General features: G+C 42.3%; 1 protein-coding gene and 1 long non-coding RNA gene across 4 annotated transcripts in view; one reads left to right on the top strand and one right to left on the bottom strand.

The window, feature by feature from the left end:
* The window catches only part of DCLK1 (doublecortin like kinase 1), a 551,424-nt gene that overhangs the window by 426,055 nt on the left and 100,948 nt on the right, over positions 1 to 24,421 (top strand). For all 3 annotated transcript variants that reach the window (XM_077484138.1, XM_077484139.1, XM_077484140.1), the window contains one exon: positions 4,598 to 4,744. In XM_077484138.1, coding sequence (XP_077340264.1) covers positions 4,598 to 4,744 — 147 coding nt within the window. The remainder of the gene's footprint in view (positions 1 to 4,597; positions 4,745 to 24,421) is intronic.
* LOC143983958 (uncharacterized) overlaps positions 1 to 24,421 on the bottom strand; it is a 141,534-nt gene that overhangs the window by 36,923 nt on the left and 80,190 nt on the right. The window lies entirely within an intron of this gene.

Raw genomic sequence — 24,421 nt, 5'->3', positions numbered from 1 at the left:
ATCTGCCTCCCCACCTGATCAATTGATCAACTCTCATCACGTACAGCCATCTGCTTTCACTGCACGCACCAAGCTGCCTAAGCTTTGAAAATTGGAGAAGTGCTATCAGCATCTTACACATCTCCACGTCTGCATCAGCCCTCATGCTGATCCACTGATCCGGTGGTCCGTGGAACTCTGAAAGAGACTTTTCTGACGGCCCACTACCTATATGAGCAGACCTGTCAGTGAGGAAGGAGCATCTGTGTGGGTTTGGGTGAGCTCGTTCCAGGGACTCAGTTCCCATTCTATTCATCTTCCACTGCACTGCCGCTATCACCGCAGAGTGGATGCTGCATTTGATGGGCACAAGTGGCTGCATATGATGGGCACAAGTGGCTGCATTTGATGGGCACAATGGCTGCATTTGATGGGCACAGTGGCTGCATTTGATGGGCACAATGACTACATTTGATGGGCACAGTGGCTGCATTTGATGGGTAGAGTGGCTGCATTTGATGGGCACAATGACTGCATTTGATGGGCACGGTGGCTGCATTTGATGGGCACAATGGCTGCATTTGATGGGCACAGTGGCTGCATTTGATGGGCACAGTGACTGCATTTGCTGTGCACAATGGCTGCATTTTATGGGCACAGTGAGGCTGCAATTGATGGGGCTTTTCTTCCAGTATTTTTCAGTTTGTTTGTGCCCCCCCCCCTCAATTTTTGAGCACCAGTCGCCACTGCTGACCTTTAAGTTCACAGTACAACACTTGGGTTTTCTGGCTGTGGCCATCAGTACAGAGTCAGGAGAAACATAACATCTGCTCGGATTAAAACCTTCAAAGGTGGGGTTTCCCCTTATTATGAGAACAACTTTTCTCCTGTCCTTCTTTTCACTACTGGGAGTGAGGAGAAAATCTCCAAAATGTTCCAAAGTCAGCAATAAAATCATAAATGAGGTTGGCCTGGTGACACTTTAACATTATTATAAACTGCCAAATTGAAGAAAAGTATTTTGTCATTCAGAGTAGCCAATCAGATTCTCTCACAGCAGAATAGACATAAATATAAAATATGCATACAATTAAACATCAAAATACTATATAATGACAAACACATATAAAGCATCAGGTATTCTGAATATATCATCATTATTATTTTTATAGTTACTTTCATAATGTTAATAATGAAACATCTATTAATGGAACTGAACGATTACCAGCCAAAATGAAACTGACCTCAGCAATTTACATGGTTCATTGGTGTTAAAGTGCAAACATTGCATATGAATCAAATTTCCTCAGCAGTCCAGAAAATTAATATCTGTGTTTTTCCTTTTTTTCACTCTGCTTTAGGGACAATGTATTTATTTTATATCTTACAGGAGCTTGTGTCAAAAATGACAGTTTGCTTGCATTATTCTATGAGTAACGGAGTGACAAACACTGCCATCTAGTGGATTCATATCACATTACATGTTCTCTCCGAGCAAGCAGGTGGTACTAATCATTGCTAGGCAATCTGGGACCAATTTCCAATGATGCTTCCATCTTCCTAGCACTATCCATATCAGAGTATTCACTAAATAATATTCATTAACTTATTTCATTTTTCATCTTTGCAAGAGTTCCCAGCCATATCAGATATTAGCAGAGCTTTGCAGGTTGACAGAGATCCTACTTATGCCTCAGGACCTAATCAGGCACAGATCCATGTGATATCATGTTACCGGCCTTACACTTTAATCCTGCCTATTGCCAATGATCTCAAACATATCCGTTCTGTCCCTCCTTCTCTGTTCACATCTATCACACCCTGGACTTACACATAAAACAGCGCTCGTATATCAATGCGTGCAAAGCTTTGTCTTTTGAAGTGAAAGTTACTGGTCCTGGAATTAGGGGATCATTTAAATTCCTTTTGTAAAAACTAATGGTTACTGTTATGTGGCAAGCTGACATTCTAGATGCAAGAGGGGATGTATTCCATATGTGGAGATCTATGAACTTACAATATCTGCCTTACAGACCAGCAGTGCTAAACAGTTTTCATGTAGTGTCCTTAAATACAAATATGCTGTTGTTTTTGTTTTTTTAGACTCAGGTTTTCTATTGTCACAATCTGAGGACTCCAACATTGAGACAGATTTCATACATAGAATATCTCTACATCGAGGCCTTTAAGTTCTACCACTGTTCTCAGCTTACATTGCTGCCCAAGTTCTTGAAGACCAGACTCTGACTTGAGGTTGATAACAGAGTTCTCTACAGATGGACAAATGCAGTCATTGGTTTACATTTGACTTATCATAAGGTTTAGTTTATATTCATCTTTCACAGCAACTGTCTGTGTTAACTTACAGCAACCAGTCACAGTCAACTCTACACCAAAAGTATATTAGTTTGATCAAAAGATTCGAGCAGCGCACCAGAATATTGAAATCCAACATTCCAAATATATAGTGAACTTAATAGCCAACATGTTTTCAGAACCACACTTCCCCCTTTATCAGGGCCTAACAGATACTGCCATCTTAGGCTCTATGTGATCTGCAGTTGTTATGGTGCTGCACATCTGATCAGTTATGACAACAGCCAATTAGGCTGAGCGCAAAGGCAACTGTGACAGTTAGTATTCATGGCATGCCTTAAAATAAAAACTATTTGGGGAAACGGCCCTTGCAGAACGCGTGCAGAAAAACTGACATCTCTGCGCCATGGTGTGAATGAGGCCTAATACCCGTTTCACACTTGTATGACTTGTTCTGCGACTTGGGACTGCAAAGTCGTATGACAAGTCATACCCCATGATTTCCAATGACTACCATTCATATTAGTACAACTTCAAGTTGTGCCGACTTCAAAGTAGTCCCTGCACTACTTTGGTCCGACTTTGATTGAGCAACACAGGCATTCCCTGAAATTGCGACAAAAATCGTGTCAAGGTTGCAGAATCGTGGCAAATTTAAGCAACTTTGAAGTTGTTATAGTGTGAAAGGGGCCTAAGTGTTATGCATTTCAACATTCTAGTGTGGCACTCCAATTGTAGTGGCCTCCCCCACTACAATTGAGAGTTTTGGTTTCCCCCAGACATAAGCTTTACAATAATCTCTCACTGTAGTTACAGCCACAGTGACGCGATTATTCTTCAAAGTTTACAACAGAAGCAGGGAAGTCATTTAAACCTGATTTCAGCACTTTCCTATTTTCCTGTCCTCCTTCTCTGTATTAACATTAGACATTAGAAGGTTGACAGGTTGTCTTCTCACTGCAAACTTTGAGGAAGAATTACTCTGCAGTGTATGCAGCTACAGAGGTCAGTGAGGTAGTTTTAACATTTATTTTCTGCTTGGTAATTATATGTAAATATTGTATCTATAGCCCAGGTGCTGTGATATGGTATAAATAGTTTATAACTCAAGATTTGTTGACAAAAGATAATAAATTATTGTTTTAAATGATGATCTTTATAAGGTATTGTCAATTATTTTTATGAAATTCTCACGACCTCCTAATTGCATCAAATTGGGCCAATCTTCTTGACAGTTGAAGCTCATTGCTCGCAGCAAGGAATTCCTTTATTCTTGTATAAAATCATCCAGGGCACTTTGATACTTATTTGCAAATGCACTCTTATCAAGTAATATTAGGAACGGACAACGTTGTTACTCCATAGCAAGCAAAGATATGTGCAGGCCTGTTGCTCAAAATGTGTACCATTGGGAGTATGGAAAAAAACGTTTGATACCGGCTCTTATTTATGGGTTCTCAAGTACTTTCCAACATGTAGATGGTAATATTGATATGTAGACATGTGCAATTCGTTTTGTTATGAATTCCTTTTTTAATGAATTTCAGAAATATTCAAATTAATGAAAACCCATTTAATTAATTTTTCCAAATATTCATAAATTTGAATATCAAAAAATCGTGAATTTGTACATTCACACATTTAGAAATGCATACATTCGTAAATTTGTACATTCATAAATTTGTAAATTTGTTCATTCAGAAATTTGGAAATTTAAAAATTCAGAACTCTGAAATAAGAATTTAATAATAACTTAACTATTACTATGAAATTATAAGTATTGTAATTTCCTTTCAAATTTGGCTTTTAGTGAATGTAACGAATACAAATTTATCTGAAGTTACGAATTATCCAAAATAACGAATGCCGTAGCTAAACAAATGGAACGTAATTAATTAATAATAATAAATAACAATAATAATAATAAACACTTTTTATTATTATTTATTATTAATTTGTTCCACTCCATTTGTTTAGATGCGGCATTCGTTATTTCGGATAATTTGTAACTTCGGATTATTCGTATTCGTTACGTTCACTAACAGACAAATTTGAAAGGAAATTCCAATACCTATAATTTAATGGTTAGTTATTTCAGAATTTCAAATTTTCAGGTTTTCAGATTTTCGAATTTCAAATTTCCAAAATGTACGAAATTTCCAAATTTTCAAATTTTCAAATTTACAAATGTACGACTGTACGAATGTGCGAATTTATGTTTTGCGATCATAACAAATGACCGAAAAACAAAATGTTGCTTGTATTGTGTTTTTGATCACTTTTTTATTCCTTTCATTGCCAGGGAGGGGATCTGTTTGATGCTATCACTTCTACTAACAAATACACAGAACGAGACGCTAATGGGATGTTGTATAACTTAATGAGTGCCATCAAATACCTGCACAGCTTGAACATTGTTCATAGAGATATCAAACCTGAAAACCTGCTGGTAAGAGCTTATGTTTTATGTAAATTTTCCAAAAAGTAAAACATTTTTTATATTGTTTGTAAATATTTCTTGATTAGAAGATAATGCACTTTATATAATAGTTTTACCCGCTCCGGCAACATCAGACAATGTTCTCAGCTCACCTACTGGCCTCCAATTATAATAATGATTTAATTATAGTTTATAAGCATCAGCATATTCTGCAGCATGACCTAGAAATAAAGGGCTAAAAATTGCAAACTGTAAATAAATGTTGTAGTAAAAGGAGGAGAATGCCTGACCTGAAAGAGATTACAGTTTAAGAGATGAGGGAACACTAGATACAGTTGGTATGGAAGATGGCAATGACAAAAGGCAATGGATGTTGGTAACACAACAATGAGTGATTAGGGTAAAGCATGATATGGGTATGTCATTTTATACAGGTGGGCTTTCAGGTAAGGATGAAGCAATAAAAAGTGTATTTAAACCCTAAAAATTAACATCTCTTATTTGCTCCATGTTGGTCTGATAACTATACCATAGAGTGTTTGTTATGTCTGTTCAAGTACAATAAAATACCTGTTGATCCTGTAACAAATCAAGTGAAGTTCTTGTGTACTTTGTAATGCAGTGACCACATCTAAGGACAGATAAGATGCAAAATAATTCTAAAGGTTGTAATAAAAAAATAAAAAAAAATAAAAAATAACAAACATATTACCCTTACATAGGCTACTTCATGAATGCTGCTACCAGGCTTCTCTACCTTACCAGCCATTCAGTGTCTGCTACTCCTCTCTGTCAATCCCTCCATTGGTTTCCACTCACCTAACAAATTAAATTCAAAATACTAACATCAACTTTTACAAAGCCACCCACAACTTAGTCCCCAGCTACGTCACTAACCTAGTCTCAAAATACTAACCCAATCATTCTCTTTGTTCCTCCCAAGACCTTCTGTTCTCTAGCTCCCTCATCACCTCCTCCCATGATTGCCTCCAGGACTTTTCCAGAGCCTCTCCTAGTACCCTATAGAACTCCCTACCCCAATCTCTCTGATTATTACCCACTCTGTTTGCTTTTAGATGATCCCTGAAAAACCTCCTCTTCAAAGAAGCCTATTCTGCTCACACCCAACAACTCAACTTTTATTTTCTCCATCAGCTCACCCCCCCACAGTTATTAACTTTTTTATCACTTGACCCTCCCTCCTATATTCTAAGCTCTTACAAGAAGGGCTCTCTGATTCCTCTTGTATTGAATTATTTTGTAACTGTAATGTCTGCCCTTATGTTGTAAAGCACTGTGCAAACTGTTGCCACTATATAAATCCTGTATAATATTAATAATTCCCTAGCAAGGGCAGTAACAGGTCAATAGAAAAAAGTTTATGAAAAGAAAACTGCTGCAAGTAAGCATTTGATATACTTGTTTTTCTGTGCTTTTTTACCTGCATTTTTTTAAAGTTTGTGGCAGGGTTTCTTTAGCAAACCCAAAGTCTGACGCCTAGTATGTTTTAATATATTTAAAGCTGAAGTTAAATGTGTATTTTTTTTTTCCTTTAAAGCCCCATACACACTATCAGATTGTCTGCTGAGTTTTTCCTTCAGACTTACCAAAACCATATAATATGAGGTCAAACCTTAGGAGTTTCAATGTGTATGCAATCAGGCAGGCCCTTCTACTACATGGTTTTGGTAAATCTGAAGGAAATAATCAGCAGACAATCTGATAGTGTGTACGGGGCTTTAGTTTTTTTTTTGTGCTGTAACCAAAAAAAAGCCCTACATTTTAGCCTTAAGGTGAAGTATCATGGACAGATAGAAATCAGCAGTCTTTATGTTGTTACAGCCATTTACATTGTGTATAACCATGTTTTTGTTACATTTTTTATATTTACTTTATGTAGGCCATTAAGACATTCATTACTCTGCAGCAGCGTGTTCTAATATGCTGCTAAGGCTGATGCACCTCATTACATTTGGAGCATTGCATGTCACACTTTTTCAAATTTTCATCTTTGAGGGAAAGGTACCTAAAAAAGGAAAAAAAAGGAAAACTTTAGTAACTTACCCATAGAGCAGCGCAGGAATGCTGGCTCGCACCGAAATGATTTTCCTGTGAACCGTCAAGCTGGCACACAGTACAGCTCCTGTCTAGGAAGACAGAGAGTTGGACATGGTGTGGACTTGGACAAGACCACTTATAACTATGCCAGTTCTCTCTAATGCCAGCTTAACATTTAGTATAATAATAGTGTTCCCATTAGCGGCTACAATTTATAACATTCTTCTCATTGAAATATATACTTAATTATAGATTGGAGGTTTTTATGGTAAGGCTGTAGCAGTCATGTCAGCAGTCATTAATAGTGTGAGACACAATAGGAACGGCACTCACCAAGGAGCTTGGCTGATCCATTAGTCGTGAAGAAACCTTTGCTCAGAGTGAGACTTTGACAGATTCAGCCTGCAGCATCTTTTCACATAGAAGAATGCCCAGGACAAAAATCATCATCAGCAATGGATTCAGCTTGTCTTAAAATGAAATGCCCAAAGAGTGCATACAATTAAGAAACTGTCCATTTAAAGGACCAGATACCTATATATGAACAATTTATTTTAAAGAGGAACTCTTGTTTGTATTTGTATTTGTATTCCTTAGAAAATAATAAAATTTACTTTTAAAAATCAGAGAATAAATATCTAAATAAGAGGTATTAGCCTTTTGTAATTCCTCATAAAGCTGCACTCCGACTGGGACAGGAAAGGGAAGGACTAGAAGCCAACAGGTATGCTACCAACAGGTATGCTGCATACAGATGTGCTGACAGGAGCATACTGATAGAGAGCAGTATGAGCAGAGGTGTGATCTATCGCTGCTTCTTTGCTCTCCAGTGATCATCTGGGGGCAGGGAGGTGACTAAAATTAAAGTAGAAGAAAGACCTAAGTGTAACTATTCTTAAAAATGTTCCCTCCCCCCCTCCTCATACCTATCCTGGTAACCTGTATTAAAATATCTGTATAAATACCTATTTTGAATCTGCACCTGTCCAATCGGGATCCTACAGTATAGACTCAGGCAGCATTTGATGACAGCTGGGAATTCGGGGGAACCGTGATGTCACCCATAGACTCCCATGACCCAGACTTTGTTGGTGCTCCCTCCTCTCCTGGGCAATAGTCGCTCACTGACACGGGGGAACTGGAGCTATGGGACCATGTGACCAGAGCTATTTAAAAAGGTAAATATGTAGGTAGGTACACACATTTTTTAATACAGGTTAGACAGGATAGATAGGAGGTGGGAGGAGGGAACATTTTTAAAAAGTAGAAAAGAAAAGTCAGGTCATCAGTCTAGCAGAGCTAGACTGAGAAGATAGAAATATAAACCCAAAGCAGGTACCACAGCACCCATAGAAGTATTTCAAGTGTGTATTTAGCTGTTTTCCTGTGTTTATACGTTAAGTGAAAGAGGAACTCACAGCATTCATAAATATATACTAGTATTTTTCCAGAAAATTATAGTTGAAACAGCGTTCTTGTTTATTGTGACAGGGGGCAGTATGTGCAGGAGAGGAGTGTGGAATTCTATGACAGGGGGCAGTATGTGCAGGAGAGGAGTGTGGAATTCTATGACAGGGGGCAGTATGGGCAGGAGAGGAGTCTGGAGTTCTATGACAGGGGGCAGTATGTGCAGGAGAGGAGTCTGGAGTTCTATGACAGACTGCAGTATGTGCAGGAGAGTAGGGTGGAGAGCTATGACAGGGGGCAGCATGTGCAGGAGAGGAGTGTGGAGGGCTATGACAGCGGGCAGTATGTGCAGGAGAGGAGTGTGGAGGGCTATGACAGCGGGCAGTATGTGCAGGAGAGGAGTGTGGAGGACTATGACAGCGGGCAGTATGTGCAGGAGAGGAGTGTGGAGGGCTATGACAGGGGGCAGAATGTGCAGGAGAGGAGTGTGGAGGGCTATGACAGGGGGCAGTATGTGCAGGAGAGGAGTGTGGAGGGCTATGACAGGGGGCAGTATGTGCAGGAGAGGAGTGTGGAGGTCTATGACAGGAGGCAGAATGTGCAGGAGAGGAGTGGGGAGGGCTATGACAGGGGGCATAATGTGCAGGAGAGGAGTGTGGAGGGCTATGACAGGAGGCAGAATGTGCAGGAGAGGAGTGTGGAGGGCTATGACAGGGGGCAATATGTGCAGGAGAGTAGGGTGGAGGGCTATGACAGGGGGCAGTGTGTGCAGAAGAGGAGTGTGGAGGTCTATTTCAGCGGTCAGTATGTGCAGGAGAGTAGGGTGGAGGGCTATGACAGGGGACAGTTTGTGTTAGAGGAGCGTAGAGCAGACACTATGTGCAGGAGAGAAGAATGCATGGCATTACACTGTGCCTTATGTAAAGAAATGGATTGTGGGTTGTATGATAGGAGGCAATATGTGTAGGAGAGCAGTTCAGAGGGTATGTCATGGAGCAGTATGTGAAAGAGAAGAGTGAGGTGGGAATTACAGAGGGCATTATGTGCAGAAGACAATATTGGAGATTATGACAAAGCAGTATGTGTTAGAGCAGAGCACAGCAGACGGTATGTGCAGGGGATAAGTCCTATGGGTAAAGACTGTAAGTAGTATGTACAGAGGAGGAGTCTGGATTGTATGAGGGGAGTCAATATATGCAGGAGAGTATGCTATTAATGCAGGAAGAGAGTGTGCAGTGTAAGACAGTTGAGGAATGCAGAGAGTATTACAGGAGAAAAATATGTGCAGAAGAGGAGTACAAAGGGTATGCAAGAGTGGGTAGTGAAGGGTATGATCAAGGGCAGTATGTGCAGAAGTGGAGTGTGATGGGTATGAAAGTGGTGCAGAAGATTTTTCATTGGGCAGCATGTGCAATAGAGGAATCCAGAGGTATAGGAATCCTCTGGAAGACGCGCTATCGTGTGAAACAGCTGTCGAACATTTATGGTTCACTGCCTGGGGTCCCGACCGCCACTCTTTTATGTACGTTTCATATTTTACTCTATGGGAGAGGTTACTGTATAGATGTCTGGCTTCCATTTTTCCTGTGATGGCCAGAATTGTTATGATACATAGTGTCTTTCTAAGGTAAATGCCTGACTGGCATAGTGTTTTTAATAAATCATAAATACTACACTATGGTCAGTATCCTTTTTTATGTTTTTCGGCTGGATGTGAGTGTCGATGAGACGGACGGTTTATTCTAACCCCGTACAAGTGGTTTTCCCTTATCATTGGCGGAAGCTTTACATGGAAAAACTATGATTTCCTGGTCCAAGGATGCATCTACAGTGCCTTGAAAAAGCATTCATACCCCTTGATATGTTCCACATTTTGTCATGTTACAACCAAAAACATAAATGTATTTTATTGGGATTTTATGTGATAGACAAACACAAAGTGGCACATAATTGTGAAGTGGAAGGAAAATGAGAAATGGTTTTCAAAATTTTTATTACAAATAAATATGTGAAAAGTGTGGCGTGCATTTTTATTCAATCTCCACCCCCCCCCCCCCCCCCATCAATACTTTGTAGAACCACCTTTTGCTGCAATTACAGCTGCAAGTCTTTTTGGGGATGTCTCTACCAGCTTAACACATCTAAAGAGTGCCATTTTTGAGCATTCTTCTTTGTAAAATAGCTCAAGATTCATCAGATTGGATGGAGAGCGTCTGTGACTGGCAATTTTCAAATCTTGCCACAGATTCTCAATTGGATTTAGGTCTGGACTTTGACTGCGCCATTCTAACACATGAACATGCTATGATCTAAACCATTCCATTGTAGCTCTGGCTGTATGTTTAGGGTCCTTGTCCTGCCTGAAGGTGAACCTCCACCCCAGTCTCAAGTCTTTTGCAGACTCTAACAGGTTTTCTTCTAAGATTGTCCTGTATTTGGCTCCATCCATCTTCCTATCAACTCTGACCAGCTTCCCTGTCCCTGCTGAAAAAAAGCATCCACACAACATGATGCTTCCACCACCATGTTTCACAATGGGGATGGTGTGTTCAGGGTGATGTGCATGGTTAGTTTTCGACCACACAAAGGCCAAAAAGTTCAATTTTGGTCTCAGCTGACAAAAGCACCTTCTTCCACATGTCTGCTGTGTCCCTAACATGGCTTCTTGCAAAACTGCAAACACTACCTCTTATGGCTTTCTTTCAACAATGGCTTTCTTCTTGCCACTCTTCCATAAAGGCCAAATTTGTGGAGTGCTCGACTAATAGTTGTCCTGTGGACAGATTCTCCCCCCTGAGCTTAGTCTCTGCAGCTTCCTCCAGAGTTACCATGGGAATCTTGGCTGTTTCTCTGATTAATGCTCTCCTTGCTCAGCCTGTCAGTTTAGGTGGATGGCCATGTCTTGGTAGGTTTGCAGTTGTGCCATGAGATGTTCAAAGCTTGGGATATTATTTTATAACCTAACCCTGCTTTAAACATCTCCAACATTTTCCCTGACCTGTCTGGAGTGTTCCTTGGCTTTCATAATGCTGTTTGTTAACTAAGGTTCTCTAACACACCTCTGAGGGCTTCACAGAACAAATGTATTTATACTGAGATTAAATTACATGCAGGTGCACTATATTTACGAATTAGGTGACTTCTGAAGGCAATTAATTTCACTAGATTTTAGTAAAAGGTATTAGAGTAAAGGGGACTGAATACAAATGCAAGCCACACGACACACTCAGATATTTTATTTTGATTGCTAAAGGGTTAATGCCTTTAAGCTGGGGAACTGAGGGGTTAATGCTTCTTCTTTGGCAGCTGGGGTCTCACTGGGGAAAGACCATTCTGTGTACTAATGGTGTGATGTCACTGAGAAAAAACTGATCTGTGTGATAAAGGTGTGATGTCACTGGGGAAGGACCAGTTATGCCGCAGGATTAGACTGTCCGGTGGACCTAGCCCGGCGGACAAACCGCAGACAAACCGCCAGACTTTGAAGCGGAGGTCCGCCGGACTTTCCGAAATGAGCGGACCTGCCCACACACAACCGGACTTTTCTGGCGGACTAGGTCCACCGGACTATGGCGGTCCACCTGGTACGGCTCAGGAGGGGGTGGGGCCAGCGACGTGCCAAACTCGCTGCCAAAGGCCGCGACATTGACTTCCTTCGCTAGTCCCGGCTACCTGGAGCCACGTTCAAAATGAACGGACTTTCCTCCGTGTGCGGTAAAGTCCGTTCATTTTAAAAGTCCGGCGGACTAGCACACACACGGCCGGATTGTCCGTCGGACTCGAGGACAATTTTTGAGTCAAAACTACTTTCTAAGTCTGCCAGACTTTTGGGGGAAAAAAGTCCGCCGGAGCCCACACACGGGTGGATTGTCCGGCAGACTCTGTCCGCCGGATAGTCTGATCGTGTGTACGCAGCATAAGTGTTTCTATGGGAATGTTTGACCATTCTTCCATAAACGTATTTGTGAGATCAGGCACTGATGTTGGATGAGAAGGCCTGGCTCACAGTCTCCGCTCGAATTCATCCCAAATGTGTTTGATCGGGTTGAGGTCAGGGCTCTGTGCAGGCCAGTCAAGTTTCTCCACCCTGTGCTTTGTGCACTGGTGCGCAGTCACGTTGGAACAGGATGGGGCCATCCCCAAACTGTTCTCACAAAGTTGGGAGCATGAAATTGACCAAAATGTCTCGGTATGCTGACGCCTTTAGAGTTTCCTTCACTGGAACTAAGGGGCCAAGCCCAAACCCTTTTGAACAATGTCATGCTCCCAACTTTGTGGGAACAGTTTGGGGATGACCCCTTCCTGTTCCAACATGACTGCACACCAGTGCACAAAGCAAGGTCCATAAAGATAAGGATGAGCGAGTTTGGGGTGGAGGAACTTGACTGGCATGCACAGAGTCCAGACCTCAACCCGATAGAACACCTTTGGGATGAGTTAGAGCGGAGACTGTAAGCTAGGCCTTCTCACCCACATCAGTCAATATTGAACCCTACGGACTAAGACTGGGATGCCATTAAAGTTCATGTGCGTGCAAAGGCAGGCGTCCCAATACTTTTTGTAATATAGTGTATCTAAAGAGGATATAGGATGTAATACAAATGCATGGCATGGCCTATAAATCATACCATTTTTAAAGTGTACATGTAGCCCAACTCTAAGCTTCTGTTAATCTTTTCCATGCAGTAGGGTCCCACACTGCATTGGTTAAATGCTTGCCTTTTCTAGGTTCTCCAGGCTTCCTCCTCTCCCCATGTTGCTGACCAGCCATTTACATCTTTTTGATGTCATGATGAACATCGCAAGACTAGCAATTCTGCATTGAGTGGGACGACAGAGAGGGCCCTTCAAAGATTCCTGAGTGTAGGACAGCGGAGGGGAGCGTCAGCTTCTGGAGGAGCAAGGAATAACTTAAGATATTGTACTTATTCCTTTCTTCTCTAGCTAAACAAGCACCCTGCCATTGCAGAGTCCGTTTACCAGCAGTCCAGAGTGGGGTTTTAAAATCCCTACCAATGGAGAATTTTCCCTTCACTTCCTATCCCAGAGACACAACACAGAGTTAATGGAAACCTCCCATAGTGCGGGGAATTCCCTTCTTTTGTCCCAATTAGATTTCCTCTCACCATTTGTTTTGGGGGCAACTCTAAAATGTTGTATGTCCCTCACATTCTCTATTTCAGTGTTCACTAGTATAAATAGAGGGACTGAGACAGCAATACAAAATTGAAATTTGGTGCAATCCTTTACCACTGTAATTAAAAACAAAAAAAAAGGTTTTGCCCAGAGATACATTTTAAAAGAGAAAAAACTTTTATGGCCATACTACTCTTGTGGATCACTTGAGTGCACTTTTGCACTCCTGTGGCCCAGAATCAACTGATAGCATTCTAAAGCCCACTGTCAGCTGATGTCACAGAGCCATTCCAGGTTCTGGATGGATCCTGACCATATTTTCGGGCTACACCTCTCCAGCCTGGTACTCTAGTGAGCACTTGGGAGCAGAGTGGAGAGCAGTGACCGACAGTCGTGGCTCTCTGCTCTGAGAAGATTGGGAACTGAGTGATCAGCAGTTATATGATTGCTTGGAAGTTGTCTTAGAGCCAATGCGGGGAAAGCTGCAGTATCACACAGAGTATGTGTGTTTGCCATCACTTCTTTAATGTGATGGCACGTGCATTGTGTTTCGCTGCAATGCAGGCGCGTTGTTCACTACTGTAATAAAATCAAAATGAATACCACATGGAGCACAGTAAGATTCATAAAAGTGTATATTTTTATCATTAATAAAATATTTACTAAATAAAAGTTAAAGGCAAGGGTTGAAGAGACACTTCCCCCTCCCTTCCCTTTTTATTTAATTGATATCAACGGTTGGATTTCTTTTAAATTAAAATAATAAACAGGTCATACTTAACTGCTTTGTGCAATAGTTTTGCACAGAGCAGCCCCGATCCTCCTTTTTTGAGGTCCCCCGCCGCATTTCTGGTTCCTCTCCCCCGCTGAGTACCCCCATAGCAAGCCACTTGCTATGGGGGCACTGGTGTATGCTAACTTCCGAGCCCCGATCTGTGTGTCCATTGACACACAGAATGGGTCTCAGGCCCACCCCTTCCCCCCACCTCACTGGCTATGATTGACAGCAGAGGAAGCCAATGGATCCTGCTGCTGTGCTTGAACCAATGGGGAGGAGGAGAGCCGAGAGACCCTCTGCTCTCATGCACATCTTTGAAATGAGATTGGGCTTGGGTAAATATAAGGTAGAGGCTGGGGAATGGGGGAAGCTTCATGCAGAAGGTTTTTTTTTTTCTATTCAGCAGAGAATGCATTAAGGTAAAAAAAAGCATCTGCCTTTAGAACCAGGTTATACTCTTTTGCATCAAATGTACAATACCAATTGGTGGAACTGAAGAAATCATTCAAATTTTATCCAAAATGTAATGAGGCTTGACAGTCTTCTTGTGTGGTTTCAGCAGGAAATCTGTGTGTATATAACATTAATTGTTGATCTTGGTCGAGTTTTGCAGAGAATAAGCAGCACATTTTAATTGGCTCGTTTTGAAGCTACACATGCTACAGCATATATTTTTGGTTTAAAAGCATGCTCTCTTTATAGCCGTATAATAGGCCTCCAACAACAGGTTCCTTGTGTCACGCCATATGCAACCCAGTCTACAAAGGCATTGCAAGCCATTCTCCATCTCCGTAGTAATAGCTTACATATGGTGCACAAAACGTACAAGTTCTGTTTCATTACTGTTGTGCAATTACCATAGAACCCACTATAATGAGCAACCGAAACGAATCTAGCTCTCATTTCCATTGTTTATTAGTGTATAAAGTAAAACGAGACTGACGGTGTTTATTGTGAATACATTGCTAGAAATAACTTTTGGGTATTGTTTGGTTTAATTGTTTAGCAGCAAATGATATTATTTATTCCTTTCAGTCCTTTGATTTTTACAAAACCAGACCATGCCATCTACATGGGGTGATTCAGTCCACCCAATAGTGATATTTTATATAACTAAAGCAGGGTTACATACATACATAGTTACGTTGAATAAAGACACCAGTCCATCCAGTTCAACCTGAGTGAGTTGTCTACAATTGTCCCTATCCTTGTACATTGCACACTCACATTGGTCCCTACCCTCAAGGAGCCCATAATCCAAGGTCCCCACTCATATACTAGGGCAAATTTGGGACAGAAGCCAATTAACCTACCAGTGGGAGGAAACTGGAGTACCTGGAGGAAACCCACGCAGGCACAGGGAGAACATGCAAACTCCAGGCAGGTAGTGTCGTGGTTGGGATGTGAACCAGAGAGTGCTAACCACTACACCACTGTGCTGCCCAGGGTATTCAAAGAGAATAAAGAAAAAGCCGACAGACCCCTGCATCCACACAAGCGATGTGGATGCAGGGGTCTCCTCACCACACTATTGATGCCTCCCTCCCCAGCCAGAATATACAGATCAGCGCAGCCATTGGCTATAAGCGCTGACCGACTTCAGGTTTTCCTGCAGGGATGTTCAACAGAAGCCATTCTAATGGCTGGATTTTGTAGAATAGACAGCACTTTGCACAAAACTCAATTTAGCCAATTCTATGTATACCAACCTTTATACAGCAGAAGCAAGAAGTCCCTACCGAAAAGTCCTAACCCTATTCTTGTCTACTTGGATTTTTATGACCATCTTTTGTTTTGCAACATATCCTATTGCATTTTCCAGAATTCCATAAATTAAAATATTGCCAGAATACCATAAGCACAATAATATTGCCGAAAAAAAAATTCCATTAGGGAGAGAGGGACACCTTCATAATGGTCATAGCATATATGCATACCTACAAACACTGCAAAATACCAAACATTGATTTTTCACCAATAGGGTCCCTATTAGGTACAGGAAATAGTTTGTTTACCAAAGATATAAATATCAGCTTTAGATGGAGTGATCCTGTAAGGGTACCTGATAATTACATCATAATTATGTGAATGTTTTATTCCGTAGGGAATGGGAACTATCAATGCTAAAAGTTTTCACCCATACAAAAAAAAATAAGTGTATACAAAACTATTTAAAATAATGATTAAGCACAGCTTTGAACAATATTAAAAGTGAAGTGCGGGATTAAAAAAAAACATTCATACTTACCTGTGTAGATGCAGCACCGTATAGAGCTGAAGCTGTCCCCCACCAGCTCTACCCTGATAACTGAGTGATCAAAGACTGCTAATCGCTCAGTCCTTGGGTCCACTCTGAGCACAGAGTGGTGACGTTCAGTCACCATTCTCTGCTCTACCACTCCAGCTCCCACTGGAGTGCTGGGATGTGGAGGGGGTGGGATACCCTAAATTCACCATCTAGGGTGAGTCCTGGCTAAAAAAAAACTCCAAAATGGAGGGTCAACAAAAACAGCTGGTGAATGCCCAACTTTTCCAGAACCCTAGAGTTTACCCCTTTGGAATTTATTTTTTTCCAAGCCATATCCTTAACAATTAATTTAGGAAGAAGAAAAAAAGACAAGAATTTAAGTTAAGCAGGTAAATTGGTGAAATGTCGCATGGTATGTATCACTGAAAAATATTAGTGATATTCAATATTCAACAATATTCAAACAAACTCGTGAGTTCCCCTTTTTAATGGAACCTACTATAGGGTTATTAATGATGCTATTTGGAGAGATCTCTACTTTTGCTCACTACTTCTCATATCACATATGAAAACTGGTATAGTAACTTGTCTATTGAGATACATTATTACTCCGAAAGCTCCATTATGTACACAAGGTGCGTGCGGAATATAGGGACCCTCTTTGCTATTATGTGGAAGGATCTGATGCAAGGGTCTGCTTTTACATTGTTTTTACCCTCTTTATAAAAATACTATTGTTTCTAATTCTTAAAACAAATTTCCTTGATATAAGAGCAGTCTAGAAAGCTTTGTGTTGATTGTGGATTTAGGATTTTATTTTAATTCTATAACAATGTGCAGCATGTCATCCTGCTGTGACAGCACACAACATCCTCACTAACATATCACTGTTTTCATTAAAGATTTTCAAAGAGAATTTTATAGCCAGGGCTACATGTATTTTTCAGACAGATGTGTTTAACTAGATGTGGTTTTTAAAAAAAAAAAATTGTAAAATCCATTTCTTAAGTGTCATCCGCTCAGACATCCTTCGCTGGCAGTGACAAAGACAAGTGTGGCTCTAACTACAAGCAAGTCTAGTGCAGATGATGAGATCCAGTTGTATGTGTTCATTAAAAACTTGCGTGCATGCCAAGGATTGCATCAGTGACTAGTGAACCAATTTGCTCTCCAAACTATCAGAACAAGAATATGAGCTGTGAACACAAATAATTCCAAACATTTCTCACCCTGTTCAGAAACAGTTATACAGTTCCCTATTTTAGGAGAAACTTTACCGTTAACGTTTTACCAAGCCCTAGAAAGTAGAATTGTAGTTTCAGTTTACCAATCAGGTGTTACATTTTATTTACCAATTGGGAACAGTAAACAGTTTTAATGTAATTGTTTGCTATGGGCAGACCATGATTTGAGGCATCACATGCCTACATCTAGGGCTACAATATTTTGGGGTGGCAGCCTTATTTTATATACTTAGATAGTAGGAACAATTATTTTTAATCATTAAGTGCCATCAAGTCAATGTTGACTCCTGGCATTGATATGGATAGCGTTTTTCTAGAATGACCTCTCATCTGTTTGGGTCTTAAGTCTTTGCACTAGCATGTTCGTAATATCAGAGACTGTATTGAGTCACCTTATTCATATTTAACAAACAATAAGGAACCGATATTTTATTACATGTAATTACACATTTATTATATAGGAGTATCTATTTTACGGAAAGGTTTCTTCAAAGTAAGAGCTGTGAAAATGTGGAATAGACTCCCTGCAGAGGGGGTTCTGACCAGTTCAGTAGATTGCTTTAAGAAAAGCCTGGATTATTTCTTAAGTGTAAATAATATAACTGGGTAATAACATTTATAGGTAAGGTTGATTTGGGGAAAATCTGATTGCCTCTCGGGGGATCAGGAAGGATTTATTTTCCCCTGCTTTAGCAAATTGGATCATGCTCTGCTGGGGTTGTTTGCCTTCCTCTGGATCAACTGTGGGTATAGAATTGGGTATATGGGATTGTATGATATTATTATTATTATTTATTTTTTTGTGGTTGAACTGGATGAACTTGTGTCTTTTTTCAACCTGACAAACTATGTAACTATGAGTCCTAAATGGATAAGCCACATAGATTTATGGTTATGGGAGCTATAAAATGAAGCCCTCAGTATGGAAAAATAGTAGTACCCCCAGGGGAGTGAACATTTTCATACATAAAGAGGAACTTCACATTAGCTAGGTTCCCCATATGTCAACTTTCTAATACTTGTCCTTGTTTGATAGTAAAAAAAAAAAATCATAGCTTTTTAATCCATTGAGGCCAACATTGCCTTCCTTACAGCTAAAATTTTCATTGCACTGCCCAGTGCCGCTACCTTGAAACTCCTGTTGAGAGAGATCTCTTGCATGGACAAATACACCCTGGGTCTTTGCCAGGTTCCAAATACCTTGCAGAGACCTACAGCCTGCCTGTGCAATGATCTCACTCATGCATAGACACACGAGCCACTGTCATGCCCTATATACCAGACAGAGACCTGCAGCATGTCTGCACATGTGCATGATACCCTACATTGAATCACTGCCTCCTGGGATAAGGGACATGACATCCCAGGAGGCACCGGGTGGCCAACATACATTATCCCCACATCTAGGCAAGGAATCAGAAAGTGGTACTATTAAGACGTAAAAAAAATGTTACATTTCCCAAGATGAAAAAAGTATGCGCAAGGAGGAAAGAGGGAGTGGGAGGAAGGTTAATTTCATGATTGAAGGTCTGCTTTAATGTAAAAGGAAAGTTCAACGTATTATTATAAGTATATATAAAATACCTAATCATATATGCATATGTTGTACATGTTTCATTATGAAATTCATTTGACTTTTTCAGGAAAAATAACATGACATCATTCTTCAGAGAAAATTGCTAATGACTGCTAGCCAAGTCTGATCCCTTACCCTAAGTTACCTCCAAATAACACATATGCAGTGCATACATTGAGGGATGTACGTGGAGCATTCTTATAAAATATGCATTTATTTTTTATTGCACTTAATTTTATGCCTAATTCACAGAACATACATATTTATTGCAAGGTCCATGTCAGACTGGCAGGACAGGAACGACAGGATTGCTATACGGGGCTAAACAGGTGTGACATTGAGGTGATTAGCTCAATTGGTAGATGCATTTTTTTAGTCCACATCAGTCAGGCGTGTATGGTTAAGGGCCTGGTAGCCCACGTTTATTAGAAGAAAACAAAATATTAGTCCATCCAGTAATCCCACGCAGGGGTCCAAGCTTAAATTAAATACAGCAAAATCAGAACGAAAATGCTAGCCCACCTGGCTACTCTTCAGCAGTACTGCTGCTATAGGTACTTGCCCCGTCCAACAAACTGCTTGGACGCACACAGCTTCCAACCCTTCGACACACAGCAAACGGCTCCTTGGACGCACACAGCTTCAAGTCCTTCACACAGCTTTGGACATGCACAGCTTCAAGCAGCAAGCTGCTCACACACCCCCATCCTACACAAATCCCCTCGTTATATGGGCTGTGTGCAGCTGGGCACACACCCTGCTCGCTAGCCTCAAGACCCGGACACAGGGTTGGAGATCCCGTCCCACCCATAACTCTCAGGGATCTCCAAACTACAGAATCCCATCTGGAGCTAGCAAAACCTGGAGAAAACTGACAGAGCAGTTTTCTCCATTTAAACTCTACACTCTGTAGTCCTGCAGTCCGCAGATATGCAAACTCTGTGTCTCCTTTACCTCTAATTTCATAGGGACAGAGCCTCGCTCTGTCACATATCCCCCCCCTTTGTTTCGATCTGGAGGGAGGAACACCAGCACCCATCATGATGGTTGGGACACCTCTGTGCTGGCTGTCAGCCACGTAGGCCCAACCCTTTTTCCGGGTGCGCTTCCAGGAACATTCCCCCCTGGATCTTAACAGGTTCCTATATTGTCCTATACTCAGCCTTCCTCTTCTTTTGGGGTCCCTGGGCTTATTCACTTTTCTTGGGGGAACTCTGCCTTCCTTGAGCCCTCCTTTCAACTTACAAATACCCATTTTACCCTTCACCATCGGTATTTCAGGTTCAAAACAGTTTTTCTTGGTACCCACTGCAACCAAATCATTGTTTACAGAACGAACTCTTAACAGATCACAGCTTTCCATATCATCAGTGCTTTCCAATTCAGTGTTTGTTAGAAGAAGACCTGAGGAGGGACTACGTCCGACGGGACCATAGCACAGCTCCACCTCACCCGTTGTCAAACACTCCATGGGTACCTGTTCTAACAAACTACCCTGACCCAAGCATAAACCATTTTTTTTAGGTGTACACATTACATTGTTACGGCAACCAACATTAACACTTTCTCCCATAGTGTCTCCGGGCACCTTAACTTGTACCCCTGGGCCAGTGACAGAAAGCATCTCTGCTACTGCTGAGTCCATTCTGGGCCCTTCCTTCTCATGAGGCCTAGCGGGTAAGGCAGTATCTGCGCCCTCTACTGACCACTGCTCCGCCGCACCTCGGACCACACCAGCAGAGATTTTTCTAGTCACCGCCCCAGACGGAGAGACCTCTGATATCTCAAGCAGTTCTCTCGCGTGCCTTCCATACCAATCAATAACTAGAAGTACGCTCACAGAGAATCTGGAGATCCTGTGCCAAATGGTTAACCATTGGTCCCACCAATTCCACTGTTGGTCATGGTTTCCCAGCACTGCCTGTACCACCTGGCTCCACCCATTGGTGCTACGCAGCACCACCTGGTCCAACTGCGGTGGAGATACCCAAGTATACAGCAAGTTCATTTTTACCAACTCTAGCATTTCCAGTAAGGTTTCGGTCATCTCTAAACATCCCATGTCTAAACACCAGAACTTTCTAGGGTCTTTTACCCTGTCCAAGACATGGAGGGGCTCAGCGACTGCAGGTTGAGAGGGTGAGACATTTGAAGAGACCTCATCCTCCTTGGAGGTACTCATCATCACGGCTTGTTGTTCCCCTGGAGAGCTGTCAGACACATGTCTCACACTTATCCCTTCTGCACCAGTGTTGGTGAGCCTCTGCAGGTCATTACAAGTCACACTATCACTTTGATACTCAATATCATTTAGCTGTGGGGCTGTGGACAACACATCTGCGATGCCAGTGCCCTGAACTGTTTCTTCAGAGGGGAGGGCAGCAACCTTTGCAGGGACCAAGACGCCCTCAACCACCGGCGGCTCTGCGATCCCCCTGTCTGGCATAGCAGTTGTGTCCACACCCTTGTTACTTAAGCTAGCCTTACCCAGCATGGCTAGCAATTGTTTGGCCCAGCTGTCCCAGTCCATTGTGGTTCCACCATGGGTGTTCCACAGCGTTGCATCACCTGCTGTAGAAAGCCGCACAGAAACTTGGGATTCATTAGCTTTAACTGCACATTCCTCACTTCTATATACATCATTTTGTAACACCACACTTTTATCAACGTTGCATTGGGGTGATGCTTCACCTAAAGCTTGGTGCAGCACACCATTTTGAACACCTTTTTCTGGTGGCACTACAGACACATTCAGCTTTGTACCCTCAACTTTTGCAGGCTGAATTAACCCCTTGCCTACTGGGCTACACGTAGGGTTGTGGGGCTGCGCCCACACTCTCTCAGTGTGTGGCTCAGTCGTAACATTACAGGAAACCCATTTTTCAGCATTATAATCACCAATCACATCACATTGGCTAACACTATTGTCAGCATGACCATCAATATTCTCATTATGTGTTGACATAGCTACTGCTTTTGTGGGTTGTCTATGAGTCACCATAACCTCTGAGCAACTCTTCACAGCACCCGCTCTCTGTAAAGGGGCACTTTTGCCTATTTGGGCAGCTCCATAGCTGACCTGGGAAACTCTCTGCTCCAACACTGCAAGCTCCTTGGAAGTTTCCCTGGGCAACCCTGCAGCAGCTGTCACTAGGGAACATGGTACCAGCACTGTTTTGGTCACCCCTAGCTCAATTTTCCCAGCCATCTGCTGGATCATAGCAGGCATATGCAGAGTCCCCATGTCCTTTTCAGTCTTTAGCCCTGCGTCTAGTTGGGCTTTACGCTGCGCCTCCCCACTGCTCTGGGTAGCACAATGCAGAAAGTCTATGTCCATTTGTACTGCGGATCTCCCCACTGGACATACTCCCACTTCACTGGGTTCAGCATCATAAACTGAAACAGTCTTACCAGTTCCTGCAGCTGATGTCATAGCCTTCACTTGAGTGCGTTGTCTCACTGGTGTGGTGTCTCTATAGGCTGACTCCCCCATGTGGCCATGGAGCAAAACTGCAGCCTTTCTGAACCCACTGACGCCCCCTGTAGGTAACACAAGATCCTTGTTGATAGGGGTAACTGCAGACTTGCGCTCCAAAGCTGGTTGGCTATAACTCATGCAGGATTCAGGCTGATGTACTCTCCTTTCGGGACTGACCCCTTTGCCTAAGCGGCCATGACAGAAAACTTTACGTTTCTCTGGATTTCTAAATCCTAGGTCTTCCGGCGACACTTCTCCCATCCTGGAGCATTGCTGGCGGCCCATGATACGATGGAACTCTCCTCTAAGAAGGATTTCCTCTTTAAACTTGCGGTAGTCATCCTGGTCCCCATCCATCAAATGGTAAACCGACCGGAACTCTATCCGCAATAAGGTTTGCAGCAGTTTTGGCCACCGGTTCCTAGGCCATTTTCTCTTTACAGCAACTTTTTCAAATCTTACAAGGAAGTCTCCCACCTCCTCTGTAGGCAGCATGGGTTGCACATAGTCAGAGGCCAAGATCTCAGCCCCTTGCAGTGCACCCGACTCTTTGCGATTCCGCTTGAACCATTCATTCGCTGTCTCACATGTCACTGGCCCCTTTTTACTGGTCCTACAAGGTGGAGACATCTTCTCAGGCCATGCTGAGCTCACTTCTTGGCATCTCCTCCATGACTGGCTCTCACTCGTTGCCATTGGATACCACTTCTGAGGACACAGCTGATCACAATCATTAGCAGATGAGCTCCAGAATTCATCAACCTCCCATCCTTGCAATCACATGCACACAGCAGCTTGTAACAGTTCTCAGCAGAGAAAGAAAAAAAAAATCTGATGTTTGATTCTTCCTTCACAGGTACACAACCCGCATGCAACACAGTCCATCAAATAAACGTATACGCAATGCTGTTCGCCTGGCTGCCACACACAGCTAGCAGTAGTTCCTGATGCGACTCACCATGGAGCAAGGACCCGGATTCCACCTTCTACATGCCCGCATTCGAGCACCACTTGTGACATTGAGGTGATTAGCTCAATTGGTAGATGCATTTTTTTAGTCCACATCAGTCAGGCGTGTATGGTTAAGGGCCTGGTAGCCCACGTTTATTAGAAGAAAACAAAATATTAGTCCATCCAGTAATCCCACGCAGGGGTCCAAGCTTAAATTAAATACAGCAAAATCAGAACGAAAATGCTAGCCCACCTGGCTACTCTTCAGCAGTACTGCTGCTATAGGTACTTGCCCCGTCCAACAAACTGCTTGGACGCACACAGCTTCCAACCCTTCGACACACAGCACACGGCTCCTTGGACGCACACAGCTTCAAGTCCTTCACACAGCTTTGGACATGCACAGCTTCAAGCAGCAAGCTGCTCACACACCCCCATCCTACACAAATCCCCTCGTTATATGGGCTGTGTGCAGCTGGGCACACACCCTGCTCGCTAGCCTCAAGACCCGGACACAGGGTTGGAGATCCCGTCCCACCCATAACTCTCAGGGATCTCCAAACTACAGAATCCCATCTGGAGCTAGCAAAACCTGGAGAAAACTGACAGAGCAGTTTTCTCCATTTAAACTCTACACTCTGTAGTCCTGCAGTCCGCAGATATGCAAACTCTGTGTCTCCTTTACCTCTAATTTCATAGGGACAGAGCCTCGCTCTGTCACACAGGGTATAGAAATCCTCACCTATTTCCATGTGTTCACTTCTTGCTGGCCAGATAAATGAAAATTCACTCTTTTGCTGGCAATTCACA

This window comes from Lithobates pipiens, unplaced genomic scaffold, assembly GCF_037356315.1.
Source record: "Lithobates pipiens isolate NorthernLeopardFrog02 unplaced genomic scaffold, aLitPip1_a1.2 Scaffold_16, whole genome shotgun sequence".
NCBI lineage: Eukaryota > Metazoa > Chordata > Amphibia > Anura > Ranidae > Lithobates > Lithobates pipiens.
Note: the sequence above shows the minus strand (reverse complement) of the source record. Positions and strands in the feature narration are given on the sequence as shown.